Genomic DNA, 21,287 nt, shown 5'->3' with positions numbered 1-21,287 from the left:
TCATTTCACTCCTTACTGGCCGGGCTCGAGAATGGGGCACAGCTATCTGGGAGGCAAGGGCTGATTGCTCTAACAAGTTCCAGAACTTTAAAGAGGAGATGATTCGGGTTTTTGACCGTTCAGTTTTTGGTAGGGAGGCTTCTAGGGTCCTGGCTTCCTTATGCCAAGGTGAACGGTCCATAACGGATTATTCTATTGAGTTTCGCACTCTTGCTGCCTCTAGTGAGTGGAACGAGCCGGCGCTGCTCGCTCGTTTTCTGGAGGGACTCCACGCAGTGGTTAAGGATGAGATTCTCTCCCGGGAGGTTCCTTCAGATGTGGACTCTTTGATTGCTCTCGCCATCCGCATAGAACGACGGGTAGATCTTCGTCACCGGGCTCGTGGAAGAGAGCTCGCATCAACGGTGTTTCCCTGCTCCGCATCGCAACCATCTCCCTCCTCTGGCTCAGAGACTGAGCCCATGCAGCTGGGAGGATTCGCATCTCGACTAAGGAGAGGGAACGGAGGATCACCAACCGCCTGTGCCTCTATTGCGGAGTTGCTGGACATTTTGTCAATTCATGTCCAGTAAAAGCCAGAGCTCATCTGTAAGCGGAGGGCTACAGGTGAGCGCAACTACTCAAGTCTCTCCATCAAAATCCTGTACTACTTTGTCGGTCCATCTACGCTGGACCGGTTCGGGTGCTACATGTAGTGCCTTGATAGACTCTGGGGCTGAGGGTTGTTTCATGGACGAAGCATGGGTTCGGAAACATGACATTCCTTTCAGAGAGTTAGAGAAGCCTACGCCCATGTTCGCCTTAGATGGTAGTCATCTTCCCAGTATCAGATTTGAGACACTACCTTTAACCCTCACAGTATCTGGTAACCACAGTGAGACTATTTCTTTTTTGATTTTCCGTTCACCGTTTACACCTGTTGTTTTGGGTCATCCCTGGCTAGTATGTCATAATCCTTCTATTAATTGGTCTAGTAATTCTATCCTATCCTGGAACGTTTCTTGTCATGTGAAGTGTTTAATGTCTGCCATCCCTCCCGTTTCTTCTGTCCCTACTTCTCAGGAGGAACCTGGCGATTTGACAGGAGTGCCGGAGGAATATCATGATCTGCGCACGGTCTTCAGTCGGTCCCGAGCCAACTCCCTTCCTCCTCACCGGTCGTATGATTGTAGTATTGATCTCCTTCCGGGGACCACTCCTCCTCGGGGTAGACTATACTCTCTGTCGGCTCCCGAACGTAAGGCTCTCGAGGATTATTTGTCTGTGTCTCTTGACGCCGGTACCATAGTGCCTTCTTCCTCTCCGGCCGGGCGGGGTTCTTTTTGTTAAGAAGAAGGACGGTACTCTGCGCCCCTGCGTGGATTATCGAGGGCTGAATGACATAACGGTTAAGAATCGTTATCCGCTTCCCCTTATGTCATCAGCCTTCGAGATTCTGCAGGGAGCCAGGTGCTTTACTAAGTTGGACCTTCGTAACGCTTACCATCTCGTGCGCATCAGAGAGGGGGACGAGTGGAAAACGGCGTTTAACACTCCGTTAGGGCATTTTGAGTACCGGGTTCTGCCGTTCGGTCTCGCCAATGCGCCAGCTGTTTTTCAGGCATTAGTTAATGATGTTCTGAGAGACATGCTGAACATCTTTGTTTTTGTCTATCTTGACGATATCCTGATTTTTCTCCGTCACTCGAGATTCATGTTCAGCACGTTCGACGTGTTCTACAGCGCCTTTTAGAGAATTGTCTCTACGTAAAGGCTGAGAAGTGCTCTTTTCATGTCTCCTCTGTTACTTTTCTCGGTTCCGTTATTTCCGCTGAAGGCATTCAGATGGATTCCGCTAAGGTCCAAGCTGTCAGTGATTGGCCCGTTCCAAGGTCACGTGTCGAGTTGCAGCGCTTTTAGGTTTCGCTAATTTCTATCGGCGTTTCATTCGTAATTTCGGTCAAGTTGCTGCCCCTCTCACAGCTCTTACTTCTGTCAAGACGTGTTTTAAGTGGTCCGGTTCCGCCCAGGGAGCTTTTGATCTTCTAAAAGAACGTTTTACGTCCGCTCCTATCCTCGTTACTCCTGACGTCACTAAACAATTCATTGTCGAGGTTGACGCTTCAGAGGTAGGCGTGGGAGCCATTCTATCCCAGCGCTTCCAGTCTGACGATAAGGTTCATCCTTGCGCTTATTTTTCTCATCGCCTGTCGCCATCTGAGCGCAACTATGATGTGGGTAACCGTGAACTGCTCGCCATCCGCTTAGCCCTAGGCGAATGGCGACAGTGGTTGGAGGGGGCGACCGTTCCTTTTGTCGTTTGGACAGACCATAAGAACCTTGAGTACATCCGTTCTGCCAAACGACTTAATGCCCGTCAAGCTCGTTGGGCGTTGTTTTTCGCTCGTTTCGAGTTTGTGATTTCTTACCGTCCGGGTAGCAAGAACACCAAGCCTGATGCCTTATCCCGTCTGTTTAGTTCTTCTGTGGCTTCTACTGATCCCGAGGGGATTCTTCCTTATGGGCGTGTTGTCGGGTTAACAGTCTGGGGAATTGAAAGACAGGTTAAGCAAGCACTCACGCACACTGCGTCGCCGCGCGCTTGTCCTAATAACCTCCTTTTCGTTCCTGTTTCCACTCGTCTGGCTGTTCTTCAGTGGGCTCACTCTGCCAAATTAGCTGGTCATCCCGGTGTTCGAGGCACTCTTGCGTCTATTCGCCAGCGCTTTTGGTGGCCGACTCAGCAGCGTGACACGCGCCGTTTCGTGGCTGCTTGTTCGGACTGCGCGCAGACTAAGTCGGGTAACTCTCCTCCTGCCGGTCGTCTCAGACCGCTCCCCATTCCTTCTCGACCATGGTCTCACATCGCCCTAGACTTCATTACCGGTCTGCCTTTGTCTGCGGGGAAGACTGTGATTCTTACGGTTGTCGATAGGTTCTCTAAGGCGGCACATTTCATTCCCCTCGCTAAACTTCCCTCCGCTAAGGAGACGGCACAAATCATTATCGAGAATGTATTCAGAATTCATGGCCTCCCGTTAGACGTCGTTTCAGACAGAGGCCCGCAATTCACGTCACAGTTTTGGAGGGAGTTCTGTCGTTTGATTGGTGCGTCCGTCAGTCTCTCTTCCGGGTTTCATCCCCAGTCTAACGGTCAAGCAGAGAGGGCCAATCAGACGATTGGTCGCATACTACGCAGCCTTTCTTTCAGAAACCCTGCGTCTTGGGCAGAACAGCTCCCTGGGCAGAATACGCTCACAATTCGCTTCCTTCGTCTGCTACCGGGTTATCTCCGTTTCAGAGTAGTCTGGATTACCAGCCTCCTCTGTTCTCATCCCAGCTTGCCGAGTCCAGCGTTCCCTCCGCTCAAGCGTTTGTCCAACGTTGTGAGCGCACCTGGAGGAGGGTGAGGTCTGCACTTTGCCGTTACAGGGCACAGACTGTGAGAGCCGCCAATAAACGCAGGATTAAGAGTCCAAGGTATTGTTGCGGCCAGAGAGTGTGGCTTTCCACTCGCAACCTTCCTCTTACGACAGCTTCTCGTAAGTTGACTCCGCGGTTCATTGGTCCGTTCCGTGTCTCCCAGGTCGTCAATCCTGTCGCTGTGCGACTGCTTCTTCCGCGACATCTTCGTCGCGTCCATCCTGTCTTCCATGTCTCCTGTGTCAAGCCCTTTCTTCGCACTCCCGTTCGTCTTCCCTCCCCCCTCCCGTCCTTGTCGAGAGCGCACCTATTTACAAGGTACATAAGATCATGGACATGCGTTCTCGGGGACGGGGTCACCAATACTTAGTGGATTGGGAGGGTTACGGTCCTGAGGAGAGGAGTTGGGTTCCGTCTCGGGACGTGCTGGACCGTTCACTCATTGATGATTTCCTCCGTTGCCGCCAGGATTCCTCCTCGAGTGCGCCAGGAGGCGCTCGGTGAGTGGGGGTACTGTCATGTTTTGTCATTTATTATCTTGTCTTGTCCCTGTGCTTCCCATTCTATTTGTTTCCCTCTGCTGGTCTTATTAGGTTCTTTCCCTCTTTCTATCCCTCTCTCTCCCCCTCCCTCTCTCACTCTCTCGCTCTCTCTTCTCTCTATCGTTCCGTTCCTGCTCCCAGCTGTTCCTATTCCCCTAATCATCATTTAGTCTTCCCACACCTGTTCCCGATCCTTTTCCCTGATTAGAGTCCCTATTTCTCTCCTTGTTATTCATTTCTGCCCTGTCGGTTCCTTGTCTAGAATTCACCGTGCTGTGTTTGTGTATCGCCCTGTCGTGTCGTGTTTTCCTCAGATGCTGCGTGGTGAGCAGGTGTCTGAGTCTGTCTGGTTCAAGTGCCTTCCCGAGGCAACCTGCTGTTCACCTGCTGTTCAAGATCGAGTCTCCAGTTTGTCCTCGTCATTTCGAGTGAAAGTTGTGTTTTTTTGATTGTATTTACTTTACTGGATTAAAGACTCTGTTTTCGCCAAGTCGCTTTTGGGTCCTCTTTCACCTGCATGACAGCCTCCCTCTCATTGCTGTCACTCGCTGCTGCGGCTTGTTGTCCTCGCTCTTGCAACCTAGCATCTTCGACTACTCACGTCACTTGACTTGTGGTAGAATGTTACATTTTCGTCACGGAAATGCGCAGCGTTACTCCTTTCTTTTCTCTGTCTTGTCATAGCGATTACCAATCTGACACCATGTTATGTTTGTTCCTTATACTGTATAATGACAAACTGGGGCGTAGGTTTAACTACTTTCAATGAACATACTTCGGCTAGAAAACTCCATGTTTAGCCATGCAAGGCATTCTTCAATCATCCGCCTCCCACATAGCCTGCTGGGTAACGTAGTCTATATGTTATTAACACATAACAACACATCCATAACAATGAGCTAATGAGGCACGATTTCGCCTAGCATAAAAATATCTCTCGTTAGGACACTGTTGTTCAGAGGAGCTAGACAACAACACAGCTAACAAAATAACTTCAAACTGAAGCTGGAAAGACTGCAAACTAGCTGCACTTCGTTTCGTTTGACCTTTTTTCAATTTAAATGTATTTGTATATATCCATAAAAATGATGCCAGCTGATTCGACTTGCTGAGAAACGCTGCCTGCCTCACTCTCTCATCCCGACTCCCGACCTCTACACGTTCATTACTATGGGACAGACATGATATTTTTTTATTTTATTTTATTATTTAACCAGGTAAGCTAGTTGAGAACAATTTCTCATTTGCAACTGCGACCTGGCCAAGATAAAGCATAGCAGTTCGACACATACAACAACACAGAGTTACACATGGAATGAACAAAACATACAGTCAATAATACAGTAGAAAAAAAAGAAAACAAAGTCTATATACAGTGATTGCAAATAAGGTCAAATAAGGGAGTTAAGGCAATAAATAGGCCATGGTGGCGAAGTAATTACAATATGGCAATTAAACACTGGAATGGTAGATGTGCAGAAGATGAATGTGCAAGTAGAGATACTGTGGTGCAAAAGGAGCAAAATAAATAAATACAGTATGGGGATGAGGTAGATAGATGGGCTGTATACAGATGGGCTATGAACAGGTGCAGTGATCTGTGAGCTGCTCTGACAGATGGTTCTTAAAGCTAGTGAGGGAGATGGGAATCTCCAGCTTCAGTGATATTTGCAGTTCGTTCCAGTCAGTGGCAGCAACTGGAAGGAAAGGCGATGCTCTTCTCTATCAGTATCCCGTGGGTTGTTGTTAAGAGAATGATGTTCTCCTGTTCAATAACCAATTCAATTGTATTACTCTCAGTCTGTTATATCAGGATTTGTAAGATACTGATAGAAATGAAAACAGACAGAGGCCCAGTCTACCAAAGTTAAATGTTTATTCACGGAACGTTCTGACGTGCACAGCACAAAGACCTTCATTTTATAGTGACACATACTTCCACACAAACCATCAAATCCGCCCGCCAATAGAGATTAGGGGAGTCCGTGAGAATACCGTCTTCCTGCCCTCCCCTAAGATAAGGAGAGACCTGGGACTGGGAAGTTCTCAGTGTCCCAGCCAAGGTCGCCCCGAAACCTGGCTCAGACAGACAGTCTGTTATCAAAATACTAGACACATTGTTCCCAAAACGTTGATTCTGACTAAGAACTACACTCCAGGATATATTATTATTCCACTGACTAAAACCACACACAGTATTATAATATAATAATCAAATGATTCTACTGACTAACACTTATACACATGTATTATGATAATCTAATGATTCAAATTACACACATGTATTATGATAGTCTAATGATTGAAATCAATTTCATACACATCACAGGGTTTCAGATTTATGGTTTCAGGAGTGTAATATTCTAATAATTTATTAAATCACATTTCCTTATCAGTTGTGTGGGTGAACACCTGCTGAACCTATCATATCACACCTCACAATTTACAATGGGTGGGTCTAATCCTGAATGCTGATTGGTTAAAAGCGCATTCTACCCGGTGTCAATTCCACAAGTTACCACCGGCTAAATCTACTAGGTTAAAATGCCTATTTACTCCGTTCCATTTGACTGCGCAATCCACTATCTCATCAGCTCAGACAGGGAAGTTATGAAGTTGATCTCCACTATAAAAAGCATCTCGATATTATCTCACATTTCTTTTAGACTAACATTTAGTTTTCAACAGCGGATATTTGTATAAACCTTCAACACCATGCCATTTACAATCTTCACTGCTTTTAACAGCAAGCATAATTCCTCTACTGCTTCATGGCGCAGCACGACTCTTCCAAACAATTTCCCTCGGCCTCTCTGCGCTCGCGGTTTATGACTTTGAGTTCTCAGAGCAAAACAATGATTATGCTGATATTCACAGTTGATTTAAGGTGGGTGACTGTTCATGGTGGAAGGGTGTTGATTACTTTATTCTCAACAAGACTCAAGTTTCACGAAAGCAAGGTACAGAATACATTATCGCAAGTGTTGTTTTGTTTTCATACAGTCATTCATACAGTCACACTGTATATATACTTCCTTTTTTCTCTCTACTGTCTTATTGACTATGTTTGTTTATTCCACGTGTAACTCTGTGTTGTTGTTTGTGTCAAACTGCTTTGCTTTATCTTGGCCAGGTCGCAGTTGTAAATGAGAACTTGTTCTCAACTAGCCTACCTGGTTAAATAAAGTTGAAATAAAATTTTTGCACATATTGCCTTGTTCCGAATTCAATGAAGTTGCAGACTTTTTCAAGACTTAATAAATTGTTGCAACAAATTTCACAGAGTGAAACTCAGGAAGGAAATAGCTTCCTTTCTGGGGGGGGGGTGTAAGAGCTGGCTAACTGCATGGTGTGACAGGATGAGCAGCCAGGAGTGGAGTTAGGCACGTTTGAAGAGGCTGCAGCTGCAGACTTTCCTCTCCTCCTCTTTGGATATGCAGACAGAGCAGAGAAAGCTGGGTTGCTAAAGCATCACTGGTAACGCTTACATTAAGTTGCCCCTATAACTATGTATCTAACACAGTAATAATTTAACAGTCGTTACATAGATTTTACTACATACTACATGATACTTAATAGTGGTTGTTGCGAATTCAGTTATTACACAATTGAAACAAGGAATGTGTAATTACTGCATAATTGCTGAAGGTTATTCCACATGTGTAACTACTGATGCTATTACACATTCTCTTGTTCCACTATGTAACTCATTTATTGTAATTACACATTTGAAAGTCACCTGTGAATTACCATGTTAATAACTCAAACTAAAATACATATAATTACAAGGTGCCACTACCATGGAATGTACTGGAATACCAGGGTTGATAAATAGGCTAGGACCTGGTAATAACAATTGTAACAATGCACATCCTGTCATTAACTACCAGTCATTTTCAATTAGTTTATGACCTGGCTCAAAAGCTATACCGAATCAAGTGTAATGTAAGAACAATGTATATACTTGTAATTATCATGTAACTACCCTAGAGCAAGCAACTTAATGTAAAGTGAAGCCCAGTAGGGTATAACCTTTATAATTACCATGTAGTTACAATGTATCAACCTTTGCAGACAATAGGCTAAACCGGAGAAATTAGAGGAGACAGGAGAACATTAGGTTTAAACCTTTTAAGTTACATTGCATTTTCAATGTAGCAATATTTAACAACCAACTGTAATTACAATGTTGTTACATGTAATATACATGTACTCACGACGTACTTACCCAGGAACAAGCAACTTAATGTAAAGTGAAGTGACATTTTAATTACAACGTAACTACCTTAGGCGAATAGGTTAACCAGGAGAAATTTCTTTAAGAGATTTGACAAAGACACCGATAAAATTCAATTCCCCATTTCAGACTCAAAGCCATAACTATTATAGTTAGTAAAACCTACTAACAGGGTGGTGGTAAAGCTAGCTAGCTAAGCACTGGCACAATGTCAACACATTTAACAAATCAATAAACATGACAAAATAGTCATAAAACGTATGAAACATTTCACAATTTTGAGACTTAGATTGCACTTTTGCACATTACAAACCTTTATAGGCTTAAACAGGAAAAATTAAGAGACGGACATGGTATCCAGGATCCTTGGGACTTCCATGCCCTAACCCCTGCCCTTACCTTTTAAAATGTAAACTTCAATGGTGGTAGGGACGTCCCAAAGATTCTGGATAAAAATAGCACGTGACCTCCATTTTTGCTGCAGAGGAGAGGTCTGTGAGAGGTCAGTGTGACATCACTTCCTGGTGAACTCTCACTTATACAAAATCATTTAAATAAACTTAAAACAGTTAACCTTTTTTGTCACGCCTTGGTCTTAGTATTTTGTGTTTTCTTTAATTATTTGTTCAGGCCAGGGTGTGACATGGGTTTATTGTATTGTCGTATTGTTTTTTTTGTAGGCATTGGGATTGTGGCTGATTAGGGGTGTGTCTAGCATAGGCTTGGCTGCCTGAGGCGGTTCTCAATCAGAGTCAGGTGATTCTTGTTGTCTCTGATTGGGAACCATATTTAGGTAGCATGGGTTTCACTGTGTATTTTGTGGGTGATTGTTCCTGTCTCTGTGTTAGTTATTCACCAGACAGGCTGTATAGGTTTTCTCGTTCCGTTTGTTGTTTTGTAATATTTATACTTATTTCATGTATCGCTATTCTTCATTAAAGAACATGAGTAACCACCACGCTGCATTTTGGTCCGCTTCTCCTTCAACAGACGAACGCCGTTACAGAATCACCCACCATACCCGGACCGAGCGGCGTGGTAACAGGCAGCGACAGCAGGAGCAGCGAAAGGAGGAATGGACATGGGAAGACGTGTTGGATGGCAAAGGTTGTTACACTTGGGAGGAGATACTGGTCGGAAGAGATCGCCTCCCATGGGAACAGATGGAGGCACTTAGGAGAGCAGAGGCAGCCGGAGATAGGAGCCGACGATACGAGGGAACACGGTTGGCAAGGAAGCCCGAAAAGCAGCCCCAAAAATGTATTGGGGGGAGGCTCAGGGAGAGTGTGGTAGAGTCAGGAGACAGACCTGAGCCAACTCCCCCTGTTAATCGTGAGGAGCAGCGATCAAAGGACTTCTGGACTTGGGACGAGATATTGGACGGAAAAGGACCATGGGCACAAGGAAGAACTGGAAGCGGAAAAAGCGGAGAGGCGCTGGTATGAAGAGGCAGCACGACAAAGCGGATGGAAGCCTGAGAGTCAGCCCCAAAAATGTATTGGGGGGGGGGGCTTACTGGGAGTATGGCTATGCCAGGTAGGAGACCTGCGCAAACTCCCTGTGCTTACCGGGGAGCTAGAGAGACCGGGCAGGCACCGTGTAATGCTATGGAGCGCACGGTGTTTCCAGTGCGGGTGCATAGCCCGGTGCGGTTCATACCAGCTCTTCGTATTGGCCGGGCTAGAGTGGGCATCGAGCCAGGTAAGGTTGGGCAGGCTCGGTGCTCAAGAGCTCCAGTGCGCCTGCACGGTCCGGTCTATCCAGAACCACCTCCAAACACCAGTCCGCCGGTGGCAGCTCCCCGCACCAGGCTTCCTGGGCGTGTCCTCGATCCAGTACCACCAGTTCCAGCACCACGCACCAGGCCTTCAGTGCACCTCACTTGTTCAGCACAGCCAGAGCCTTCCTTCCCTCTAGCGCTGTCGGAGCCTCCCGCCTGTTCAGCGCAGCCAGCGTTTTCCTCCTCTCCTGCACTGTCGGAGTCTCCCGCCTGTTCAGTGCTTCCAGAGCCTTCCTCCTCTACAGCGCTGCCGGAGCCTCCTGCCTGTTCGGAGCAGCCTGAGCTGCCAGACTGCATGGAGCAGCCAGAGCTGCCAGTCTGCATGGAGCAGCCAGAGCTGTCAGCCTGCATGGAGCAGCCTGAGCTGTCAGTCTGCATGGAGCAGCCTGAGCTGTCAGTCTGCATGGAGCAGCCAGAGCTGCCAGTCTGCATGGAGCAGCCAGAGCTGTCAGTCTGCATGAGCAGCCAGAGCTGTCAGTCTGCATGGAGCAGCCAGAGCTGCCAATCTGCATGGAGCAGCCAGAGCTGCCAGTCTGCATAGAGCAGCCAGAGATGTCAGTCTGCATAGAGCTGCCAGTCTGCATGGAGCAGCCAGAACAGCTAAATCCGCCAGTCAGCCATGATCTTCCAGATCTGCCAGTCAACCACATTCTTCCAGATCTGCCAGTCAACCAGACTCTTCCAGATCTGCCAGTCAACCAGACTCTTCCAGATCTGCCAGTCAACCAGACTCTTCCAGATCCGCCAGCCAGCCAGGATCTGCCGGAGCCAACTACCTGCCTGAGCTTCCTCTCAGTATTGGGCTTCCTCTCAGTACTGGGCTTCCTCTCAGTACTGGGCTTCCCCTCAGTACTGGGCTACCCCTCAGTCCCGGGCTTCCCCTCAGTCCCGGGCTTCCCCTCAGTCCCGGGTTTCCCCTCAGTCCTGAGCTTCCCCTCAGTCCCGTGCTTCCCCTCAGTCCTGAGCAGCCCCTCAGTCCTGAGCTTCACCTCAGTCTCGAGCTGCCCCTCAGTCCCGAGCTGCCCCTCAGTCCCGAGCTGCCCCTCAGTCCCGAGCTGCCCCTCAGTCCTGAGCTGCCCCTCAGTCACGAGCTGCCCCTCAGTCCAGTGGGGTTCTGGGTGAGGACTATTAGGCCATGGTCGGCGGCGAGGGTGGATTATCCCAGGACTCGAGGGGGAGGAACTATGACATTTATGGAGTGGGGTCCATGTCCCGAGCCGAAGCCGCCACCATGACAGATGCCCACCCGGACCCTCCCTATGGTTTTGAGGTGTGTCCGGGAGTCCGCACCTTGGGGGGGTTCTGTCATGCCTTGGTCTTAGTATTTTGTGTTTTCTTTAATTATTTGTTCAGGCCAGGGTGTGACATGGGTTTATTGTGTTGTCGTATTATTTTTTTTGTAGGCATTGGGATTGTGGCTGATTAGGGGTGTATCTAGCATAGGCTTGGCTGCCTGAGGCGGTTTTCAATCAGAGGCAGGTGATTCTCGTTGTCTCTGATTGGGAACCATATTTAGGTAGCCTGGGTTTCACTGTGTAATTTGTGTTTGATTGTTCCTGTCTCTGTGTTAGTTATTCACGGGACAAGCTGTATAGGTTTTCTCGTTCCGTTTGTTGTTTTGTAATATTTATAGTTATTTCATGTATCGCTATTCTTCATTAAAGAACATGATTAACCACCACGCTGCATTTTGGTCCGCTTCTCCTTCAACAGACGAACGCCGTTACATTTTTGTTAACTATTAATAAATAGATGGAAAATTTGGACGTTTCCACATTCAAAAGAAGAAAAGAAAAAAATAAGAATGCCATCATTGTTAGATTAAGACACCACGGGAGACGGTTATTGGCGCTTATTGCCACCGAAACAAGATATTGGTGCGGAAAACCAATCAAATCAAAGTTTATTTGTCACTTGCGCCGAATACAACAGGTTACAGTGAAATGCTTCCTTACAGGCTCTAACCAAATTTATCTCAATCCAGGTATAAACAATTGCTTTGTACTCCGAATGATCCCATCCCAAATGTTACACCGGGAAGACTGAAGGACTATTTGTTTTTCTGTAAAGCTACCATTTTCATCATCTAGCTAGCTAGCAGTAACCACAGCAGCCATTATGGAATGTCACTTCTTGTTGAAGTGCAGCCAATCCGCTCCTTTGTTTTTCAACACGAAGTGCCATTCCACAATGGCGGTGGTGGCTACTGCTAGCTAGCATGAGGATGAAAAGGGCAGTTTTCCTGAAAAACTAGCAGTATTTTAAAATTCTTGATGTACAGTGGCACACCCCATCCCCGCATTGAGAATGTTTTCCGACCCATATCTTGCGCCGGCTCTGCGGTGTCTTAATCTAACCATGAATCCATTCCGACCCCAGTGCAGCTCAGTGTAAACAAGCGTAACAGTAGGGTCGGAATCTTTTGGCTAGACACCAGAATCATGGGAGGAGTGAGTATTAATTCTGCTGTAGAATTATTTGCTCAGCCAACAGGTTAAACAAATGACAAACAAATGACAAATCAACGAGTCACTCAGAAAAACGAATCATGATTCTCAAGTCAGTAAAAAGGCTTGTTCAAAATGAATGAATCGTTTGCAAACTGCACATTACTACTAGTTGTGGTGTAGCGGAGGGTAAACGCAAGTAAACACACTTTTTTTGCCCAATAGTGTAGCTTTTGCGGGAAAACGCATTGAAAGTATAGGGAGTTGAACTTTTTTTCACCACGAGAGGCGATCAGAGTTTACCCACCTATTTTTTTACCATTACATCACTGATCAATACCTCTCACACTCTCCTCTGCAGCCAAAATGGAAGCCATATGATATTTCAGTCTCTTAATTAGTCATGCTTTTAATGGTTTGTAATGTGCAAAAAAAGCTATGTGGGTCTCAAATAGTGAAATAACATTGAAACTAAATGTTTCATGAGTTTTGTGATTTAGTAACATTTATTAAAATGTGGAAAAGGTGCTGACATTAGGCTACCAGTGCCTAGCTAGCCATCTAGCTAGCTACATTAGTGAATGATGGGGAAATTGTGTTTTTACTAACTAAAATAGTTATTGCTTTGAGCCTGAAATAGGACATTTAATTTGATTGTGAGTCTATGTCAAATCCATTAAAGAAAAGTAAAACTGAAAAATGCTCTCCTGTCTCATTTCCTCTGGTTAGAATATTATCTGCAAAGGTTGTTACATCATCATTATAAAGGTTATACCCTACTGGGTTCACTTTACATTAAGTTACTTGCTCCTGGTTAGGTACATGATAATTACAAGTATATCCTATGCAACTACATTGTTCTTAGATTATACTTTATTTGGTATTACCTTTGAACCAGGTCATAACATAGAAATAAACAAATAGAAAATGACCAGTAGTTAATAACAGGATGTGCCTTGTTACAATTGTTGTTACCAGGTCCTAGTCTATTTATCAACCCTGGTATTACATGTGGATTCAATGGTAGTGACACCTTGTTGCTACATGTAACAAGATCAGATTATGGTTTGCGTTATTAACATGGTAATTCACAGTTGACTTTCAAACATGTAATTACAAAACGGTTACATAGTGGAACAAGAAAATGTGTAATAACATAAGCACACTGAACTAAAATATAAAAGTAACATGCAACAATTTCAAAGATTTACAGTTCATATCAGTCAATTGAAATAAAAACTTTTATTTATTTATTTATTTCACCTTTATTTAACCAGGTAGGCTAGTTGAGAACAAGTTCTCATTTGCAACTGCGACCTGGCCAAAATAAAGCATAGCAGTGTGAACCGACAACACAGAGTTACACATGGAGTAAACAATTAACAAGTCAATAACACAGTAGGAAAAAAAATGGGCAATCTATATACAATGTGTGCAAAAGGCATGAGGAGGTAGGCGAATAATACAATTTTTCAGATTAACACTGGAGTGATAAATGATCAGATGGTCATGTACAGGTAGAGATATTGGTGTGCAAAAGAGCAGAAAAGTAAATAAATAAAAAACAGTATAAAAACAGTATGGGGATGAGGTAGGTGAAAATGGGTGGGTTATTTACCAATAGACTATGTACAGCTGCAGCGATCGGTTAGCTGCTCGGATAGCTGATGTTTGAAGTTGGTGAGGGAGATAAAAGTCTCCAACTTCAGCGATTTTTGCAGTTCGTTCCAGTCACAGGCAGCAGAGTACTGGAACGAAAGGCGGCCAAATGAGGTGTTGGCTTTAGGGATGATCAGTGAGATACACCTGCAGGAGTGCGTGCTATGGATGGGTGTTGCCATCGTGACCAGTGAACTGAGATAAGGCGGAGCTTTACCTACCATGGACTTGTAGATGACCTGGAGCCAGTGGGTCTGGCGACGAATATGTAGTGAGGGCCAGCCGACTAGAGCATACAAGTCGCAGTGGTGGGTGGTATAAGGTGCTTTAGTGACAAAACGGATGGCACTGTGATAGACTGCATCCAGTTTGCTGAGTAGAGTGTTGGAAGCCATTTTGTAGATGACATCGCCGAAGTCGAGGATCGGTAGGATAGTCAGTTTTACTAGGGTAAGCTTGGCGGCATGAGTGACGGAGGCTTTGTTGCGGAATAGAAAGCCGACTCTTGATTTGATTTTCGATTGGAGATGTTTGATGTGAGTCTGGAAGGAGAGTTTGCAGTCTAGCCAGACACCTAGGTACTTATAGGTGTCCACATATTCAAGGTCGGAACCATCCAGGGTGGTGATGCTAGTCGGGCATGCGGGTGCAGGCAGCGATCGGTTGAAAAGCATGCATTTGGTTTTACTCGCGTTTAAGAGCAGTTGGAGGCCACGGAAGGAGTGCTGTATGGCATTGAAGCTCGTTTGGAGGTTAGATAGCACAGTGTCCAATGACGGGCCAAAAGTATATAGAATGGTGTCGTCTGCGTAGAGGTGGATCAGGGAATCGCCCGCAGCAAGAGCAACATCATTGATATAAACAGAGAAAAGAGTCGACCCGAGAATTGAACCCTGTGGCACCCCCACAGAGACTGCCAGAGGACTGGACAGCATGCCCTCCGATTTGACACACTGAACTCTGTCTGCAAAGTAATTGGTGAACCAGGCAAGGCAGTCATCCGAAAAACCGAGGCTATTGAGTCTGCCGATAAGAATATGGTGATTGACAGAGTCGAAAGCCTTGGCGAGGTCGATGAAGACGGCTGCACAGTACTGTCTTTTATCGATGGCGGTTATGATATCGTTTAGTACCTTGAGTGTAGCTGAGGTGCACCCGTGACCGGCTCGGAAACCAGATTGCACAGCGGAGAAGGTACGGTGGGATTCGAGATGGTCAGTGACCTGTTTGTTGACTTGGCTTTCGAAGACCTTAGATAGACAGGGCAGGATGGATATAGGTCTATAACAGTTTGGGTCCAGGGTGTCTCCCCCTTTGAAGAGGGGGATGACTGCGGCAGCTTTCCAATCCTTGGGGATCTCAGACGATCTGAAATAAATTAGGCCCTAATCTATGGATTTCACATGACTGGGAATACAGATATGCATCTGTCGGTCACAGATACCTTTGGAAGAAAAGGTAGGGGAGGGGATCAGAAAATCAGTTAGTATCTGGTGTGACCACCATTTGCCTCATGCAGCATGACACATCTCCTTCGTATATAGTTGATCACACTGTTGATTGTGGCTTGTGGAATGTTGTCCCACTCCTCTTCTTTGGCTGTATGAAGTTGCTGGATATTGTCGGAAACTGGAACACGCTGTCATACATGTCGATCCAGAGCATCCGAACAGGCTCAATGGGTGACATGTCTGGTGTGTATGCAGGCCATGAAAGAACTGGGACATCTTCAGCTTCTTGGAATTATGCACAGATTCTTGCAACATGGGGCTCTGCATTATCATGCTGAAACATGAGGTGATGGCAGCGGATGAATGGAACGACAATGGGCCTCAGGATCTCATCACGTTATCTCTGTGCATTCAAATTGCCATCGATAATAATGCAATTGTGTTCGTTGTCCTTAGCTTATGCCTGCCCATACCATAACCGCACCACCACCATGGGGCACTCAGTTCACAACGTTGACATCAGAAAACCGCTCGCCCACACAACGCCATACACGTGGTCTGTGGTTGTGATGCCGGTTAGACGTACTGCCAAATTCTCTAAAACAACCTTGGAGTTGGCTTATGTTAGCAAAATTAACATTTAATTCTGTGGCGACAGCTCTGGTAGACATTCCTGCAGTCAGCATGCCAACTGCATGCTCTGTGGCATTGTGTTGTGTGACAAAACTGCACATTTTAGAGTGGCCTTTTATTGTCCCCAGTACAAGGTGCAACTGTGTAACGATCATGCTGTTTAATCAGCTTCTTGATATGCCACACCTGTCAGGTGGATGGATTATATTGGCAAATGAGAAATGTTCACTAACAGGGATGTAAACAAATTTGTGGGCAAAATTTGAGAGAAATAAGATTTTTGTGCATAATGAACATTTCTGGGATCTTTTATTTCAGCTCATGAAACATGGGACCAACAATTGACATGTTTTGTTTCTATTTCTGTTCAGTGTAGTTACATGTGGTATAACGTTCAGCAAGGGACTGTAATTACACATCCCTTGTTCCAATTGTGTACTAACTGATAGCGCAACAACCCTATTACCATGTGATTACATATTAAAACCTATGTAACTACAATGTTAACATAGTATTACTGTGTTATTTACATAGTAATAGGGGCCACTTAATGTAAAGTGTTACCACATCACTCAGACAATGCCATCTCCCATTGAAACATCAAATAGTCAACGTAACATTTCCAGTTCAAAATGCTGGCTGCAGACTAGCCACTAGATCAGAGGTGCACAATTGGCGGGACCTCAGTCCTGGTACGGACCGAGTGAAGGTTCTCTCTGGACCTCGACACATTTCTCATAAATAATTGTATTTTTTCAATGTACACATACTGCGCTGGGAAGGTCCCAGACAGCGCCCCATACTACTGTGCATTGTCCAATCACGTGCATTATTTAAATAACTTCATGAAACTCAGCCAATCAAAGTGAATGTTAACAATGCATATTAACACAGCTTGATGAAGCTATTTGGAGTGCACAATGCATAGCATTAGTTGTTGATGAATCTACTGATGTGAATGATAAATGACTTAAATGTAAATGTAAATGTAATGATCATGCCCAGCTTCTCTGGTGTATGTTAGATTTTACCACACAGAGAAGAAGAAATTCTGCGAAGACCTGTTAGGTGTAACACCACTCGAGACACATACAAGAGAAAAGAGCATAGACGTGGCCCTAAAGGAGATGCTGAGAAAGAGGGGGATAGATCTACAATAAGTGGTGTCTATCACCTTAGATGGGTACCCTGTCATGATAGGAAGAGAGAAAGGAGCTGTGGCATGGCTGAAAGAGAACAACCCTGATCTCACAGCTTACCACTGCATCACTCATCAGTCTGTCCTGTGCGCCAATCTGTCAGAAGTGTATGCTGAAGTGATGAATACAATGATGAAACTCATCAACTTCCTCGGGGCATCTTCATCTCATCAACATCGCCTGCTGAGAGAATTGATGAAATAAGTTGATGCAAATGCAAATGACCTATTGGTGCACAACAACATAAGATGGCTCAGTAAAGGCAGGCTGTTGGAAGGCTTTTGGTCCATTCGAAAGGTAATAACGGTTTTCTTAGAACAGCTCAAGAGTCAGAAGGCAACCCAGTTTTCACTTTTTTTTTTTTGCAAGACAATTGCAAAATGGATATTGTTGCTTTTTTGGTAGACATCACACCTTAATGAGCTCAATGTGAAACTATAGGGTAAGAACAATTCAGCTTGTGATTTGATGACATCTGTCCGCTCCTTCCACAGGAAACTGGAAGTGCTCAAGGAAGATCTTCAATGAGACTTTGCACACTTCCCAAAAGTACAGGAACAGATTCAGGGTGAGAGATATGTTTCTCTCTTCATAGATAAGCTGATAGGAAACGTCATAAATTGGTTTGACAGCTTCAGCCTTGCACAGCAGATCCTTCTTCCAATTGAGAATCCATTCCTCATCACAGATGTCAGGGATTTTCATAGGAGGTGACACAGACCTTCAAGTGGTCACATGCTGGATCTCTACAGATGGAACTGATTGATCTGCAAGCAAATGTTGCACTAAGAGAGCACTTTCAACTAACTGATCATGACACTTTCTGGCTGCAGGCAGAAAACAGGCCTGTGATTGTTTCCCATGGTCTAACCAAAGTAGCACTACACACCTTGAGCATGTTTGGCTCCACATACAGCTGTGAATCTTCTTTCTCCGCTATGAACATCATTAAAAATAAGTACCGTTCTAGACTCACCAATGAGCACCTACATATGTGCATGAGAATGGCACTGACTTCATTCCAGCCAAGGTTCAAATTACTGGCAGGGCAAGCAACAGCCCATTTCTCTCACTAAAGAAGAGAGATGGAGAAGTGAAGTGGGAGAGAGTAGGAAAGGTAAATATTAAACCTGTTGTTTCTTATTTGTTCAAAAATCATAGCACTTTTTTCAGAAACAGGAACTTTTGTTATTTTTTTGTGAAGATGCAGTCTTGTTTTTCTTGAAATGAGAACATTTGTGATAGGCCTACTTTATTTATGGTTAGTCTGCATATTTATTTTACCTCATGTTTAATGTGTCTGCATTGAAAATGTGCAATAAATATTGTTGAAATGTTATTGAAATGTAGTACTTTGATTATTAGCTATATATATACATGAACTACATATGCACGTTAGACATTTTAATGGTTTGGACATTTGGGGGGAGAAAATGTTAGTCACTGAACCTCTTTGAATTCTAATTGTGCACCCCTGCACTAGATGAACAATCCACTGTACGGTATCTACATGTACATTTGCATTTTTGTAGATGCCTTGATGAATATGAATTTAAGCCTTTTACTCCACCTTTAAGACACTGACTGGAAGAAAGCCAAAAAACAAAGCTTTACTCTAAGTCTGACTCATATTAACTTCCTTCAATAAGAAGAGCACATTGAAGCATCACTTATAACAGCATATGGATAAATCAGTTGATCAGAGTACGGTTACAAGGAGCAAATCGTTAAACAATGCCAGCACTCCTCTACATCCGGCTCAGGCTAACAGCATCAACTGAGCACTGGGAGAATTAACACATTTATTTAATATTTTAATGTTTTGTTTAACCTTTTTTAACTAGGCAAGTCATTTAAGAACAAATTCTTATTTACAATGACGGCCTACCAAAAGGCAAAAGGCCTCCTGTGAGGTTGGGGGCTGGGATTAAAAATATAAATACCATCACGACAAGAGAGACAACACAACACTACATAAAGAGAGACCTAAGACAACAACATAGCATGGCAGCAACACATGACAACACAGCATGGTAGCAATACAACATGACAACACATGGTAGCAACACAACATGGCAACAACACAACATGGTAGCAGCACAAAACAGGGTACAAACGTTACTGGGCACAGACAACAGCACAAAGGGCAAGGTAGAGACAAGAATACATGATGCAAAGCAGCCACAACTGTCAGCAAGAGTGTCCATGATTGAGTCTTTGAATGAAGTAATTGAGATAAAACCAGTTTGAGTGTTCGTTGCTGCTCGTTCCAGTCGCGGCCCAGGGATGTGTCTGCTTTGGGGATCTTGAACAGAATGTGACTGGCAGAACGAGTGTTGTATATTTGGAAGATGAGGGCTTGCAGTAGATATCTCAGATAGGGGGAGTGAGGCCTAAGAGGGTTTTATAAATAAGCATCAACCAGTGGGTCTTGCGACGGGTATACAGAGATGACCCGTTTACAGAGGAGTATAGAGTGCAGTGATGTTTCCTATAAGGAGCATTGGTGGCAAATCTGATGGCAGAACGGTAAAGTACATCTAGCTGCTCAAGAGCACCCCTACCTGCCGTTCTATAAATTACATCTCCATAATCTAGCATGGGTAGGATGGTCATCTGAATCAGGGTTAGTTTGGCAGCTGGGGTGAAAGAGGAGCGATTTCGATAGAGGAAACCAAGTCTAGATGTAACTTTAACCTGCAGCTTTGATATGTGCTGAGAGAAGGACAGTGTAACATACAGTGCAGTCTGAACCCAACTTCTACACTCTAAAGGAGAGCAATTAATAATGCAATAGCTGTCTGCAGCAATAAAGTCAAACTGTATAATTTATGTCAGACAGTGCAGTCGCTACTAAAGCAGATAAGATCATGCAGCAGCCAGTGAATACATATAACAAAGAAGCACGGGAACTGCTAACCCAAAACACTCAACTATAGAAACAACCAGATAAAAAATACCTAACACCAACACCAACTTACAAATAAGGATAGACCCAGTAGATTTCACAAGTACAGTAACTTATCAGACAAACATCTGAAAGCTTACATGCTCCAGTTTTTTCTCTTTCCTGCGGAGCCATACGCCTGCAGAGTAGTCCTGCTGCTGGACGGTGCTGTAGATGGTATTCGCCGGGACCACCAGGGGACCACCCCCCTTCAGCTGGAGCTCCATAAAGCCCACTGTCGGCAGCCCGGCTGAGCGCATCTCCGTCCCCTCATGTCAGGCTCGGCTGGAGAAGCCCTCTGCTCAGACGCCTGGCTTGGGGCTCACGGATCCCATGTGTTGTGCGGAAGGAGGAAGAAGAAACTGACGGAGGAAGAAGAGACCCGTCTGGATCAGACCCCAGTAGAGTCAGCAACACTGCCTGTCGGTGCTGGCAGAGTTAGGGAGGCAGGCTGCTCCACTCTACTCTCTCTCTCTCTCTCTCTCTCTCTCTCTCTCTCTCTCTCTCTCTCTCTCTCTCTCTCTCTCTCTCTCTCTCTCTCTCTCTCTCTCTCTCTCTCTCTGGCACTTTTATCCCCCTCCCTCCCTGCTTCTCCTGGTTTCTAGGTCTTTCTATCTCCTCTGTCTCTACCTTCACCACTCTCCACCTCAAGCAGTGATATCTCTGGTTGTCAGAGGGATCCTTCACAGACTAATCAAAAAGATATGTACACACGCAAACATAAACAACTGAATGTGTACACACACAGTTACACACGCAAACATAAACAACTGAATGTGTACACACACAGTTACACACGCAAACATAAACAACTGAATGTGTACACACACAGTTACACACGCACCATTTTAATCATGCTTTTGCTCACATTTTGCCATGAGGCTGAGCTTATTTTTTCATATGCCATCTGGGCCCCCCCCCCCCTAAAAGCACTGCATGCACGTTCAGTAATCCGGCCCTGGGTATGACATAATTTTGTATGATCTGTGG

At 45.0% G+C, this 21,287-nt stretch overlaps 1 protein-coding gene across 1 annotated transcript in view; it reads right to left on the bottom strand.

Moving 5' to 3' along the window:
• Positions 1 to 20,771, bottom strand: part of LOC124037251 (inactive phospholipase D5-like) — a 117,501-nt gene extending 96,730 nt beyond the window's left edge. The window contains exon 1 of the mRNA XM_046351930.1: positions 20,399 to 20,771. Coding sequence (XP_046207886.1) covers positions 20,399 to 20,557 — 159 coding nt within the window. The 5' untranslated portion in view covers positions 20,558 to 20,771. The remainder of the gene's footprint in view (positions 1 to 20,398) is intronic.
• Between the last annotated feature and the right edge of the window lie 516 nt (positions 20,772 to 21,287).

The sequence above is a fragment of the Oncorhynchus gorbuscha genome, linkage group LG06 (genome assembly GCF_021184085.1).
Source record: "Oncorhynchus gorbuscha isolate QuinsamMale2020 ecotype Even-year linkage group LG06, OgorEven_v1.0, whole genome shotgun sequence".
Classification (NCBI taxonomy): domain Eukaryota; kingdom Metazoa; phylum Chordata; class Actinopteri; order Salmoniformes; family Salmonidae; genus Oncorhynchus; species Oncorhynchus gorbuscha.
This window is presented reverse-complemented; position numbering and strand designations above follow the sequence as displayed.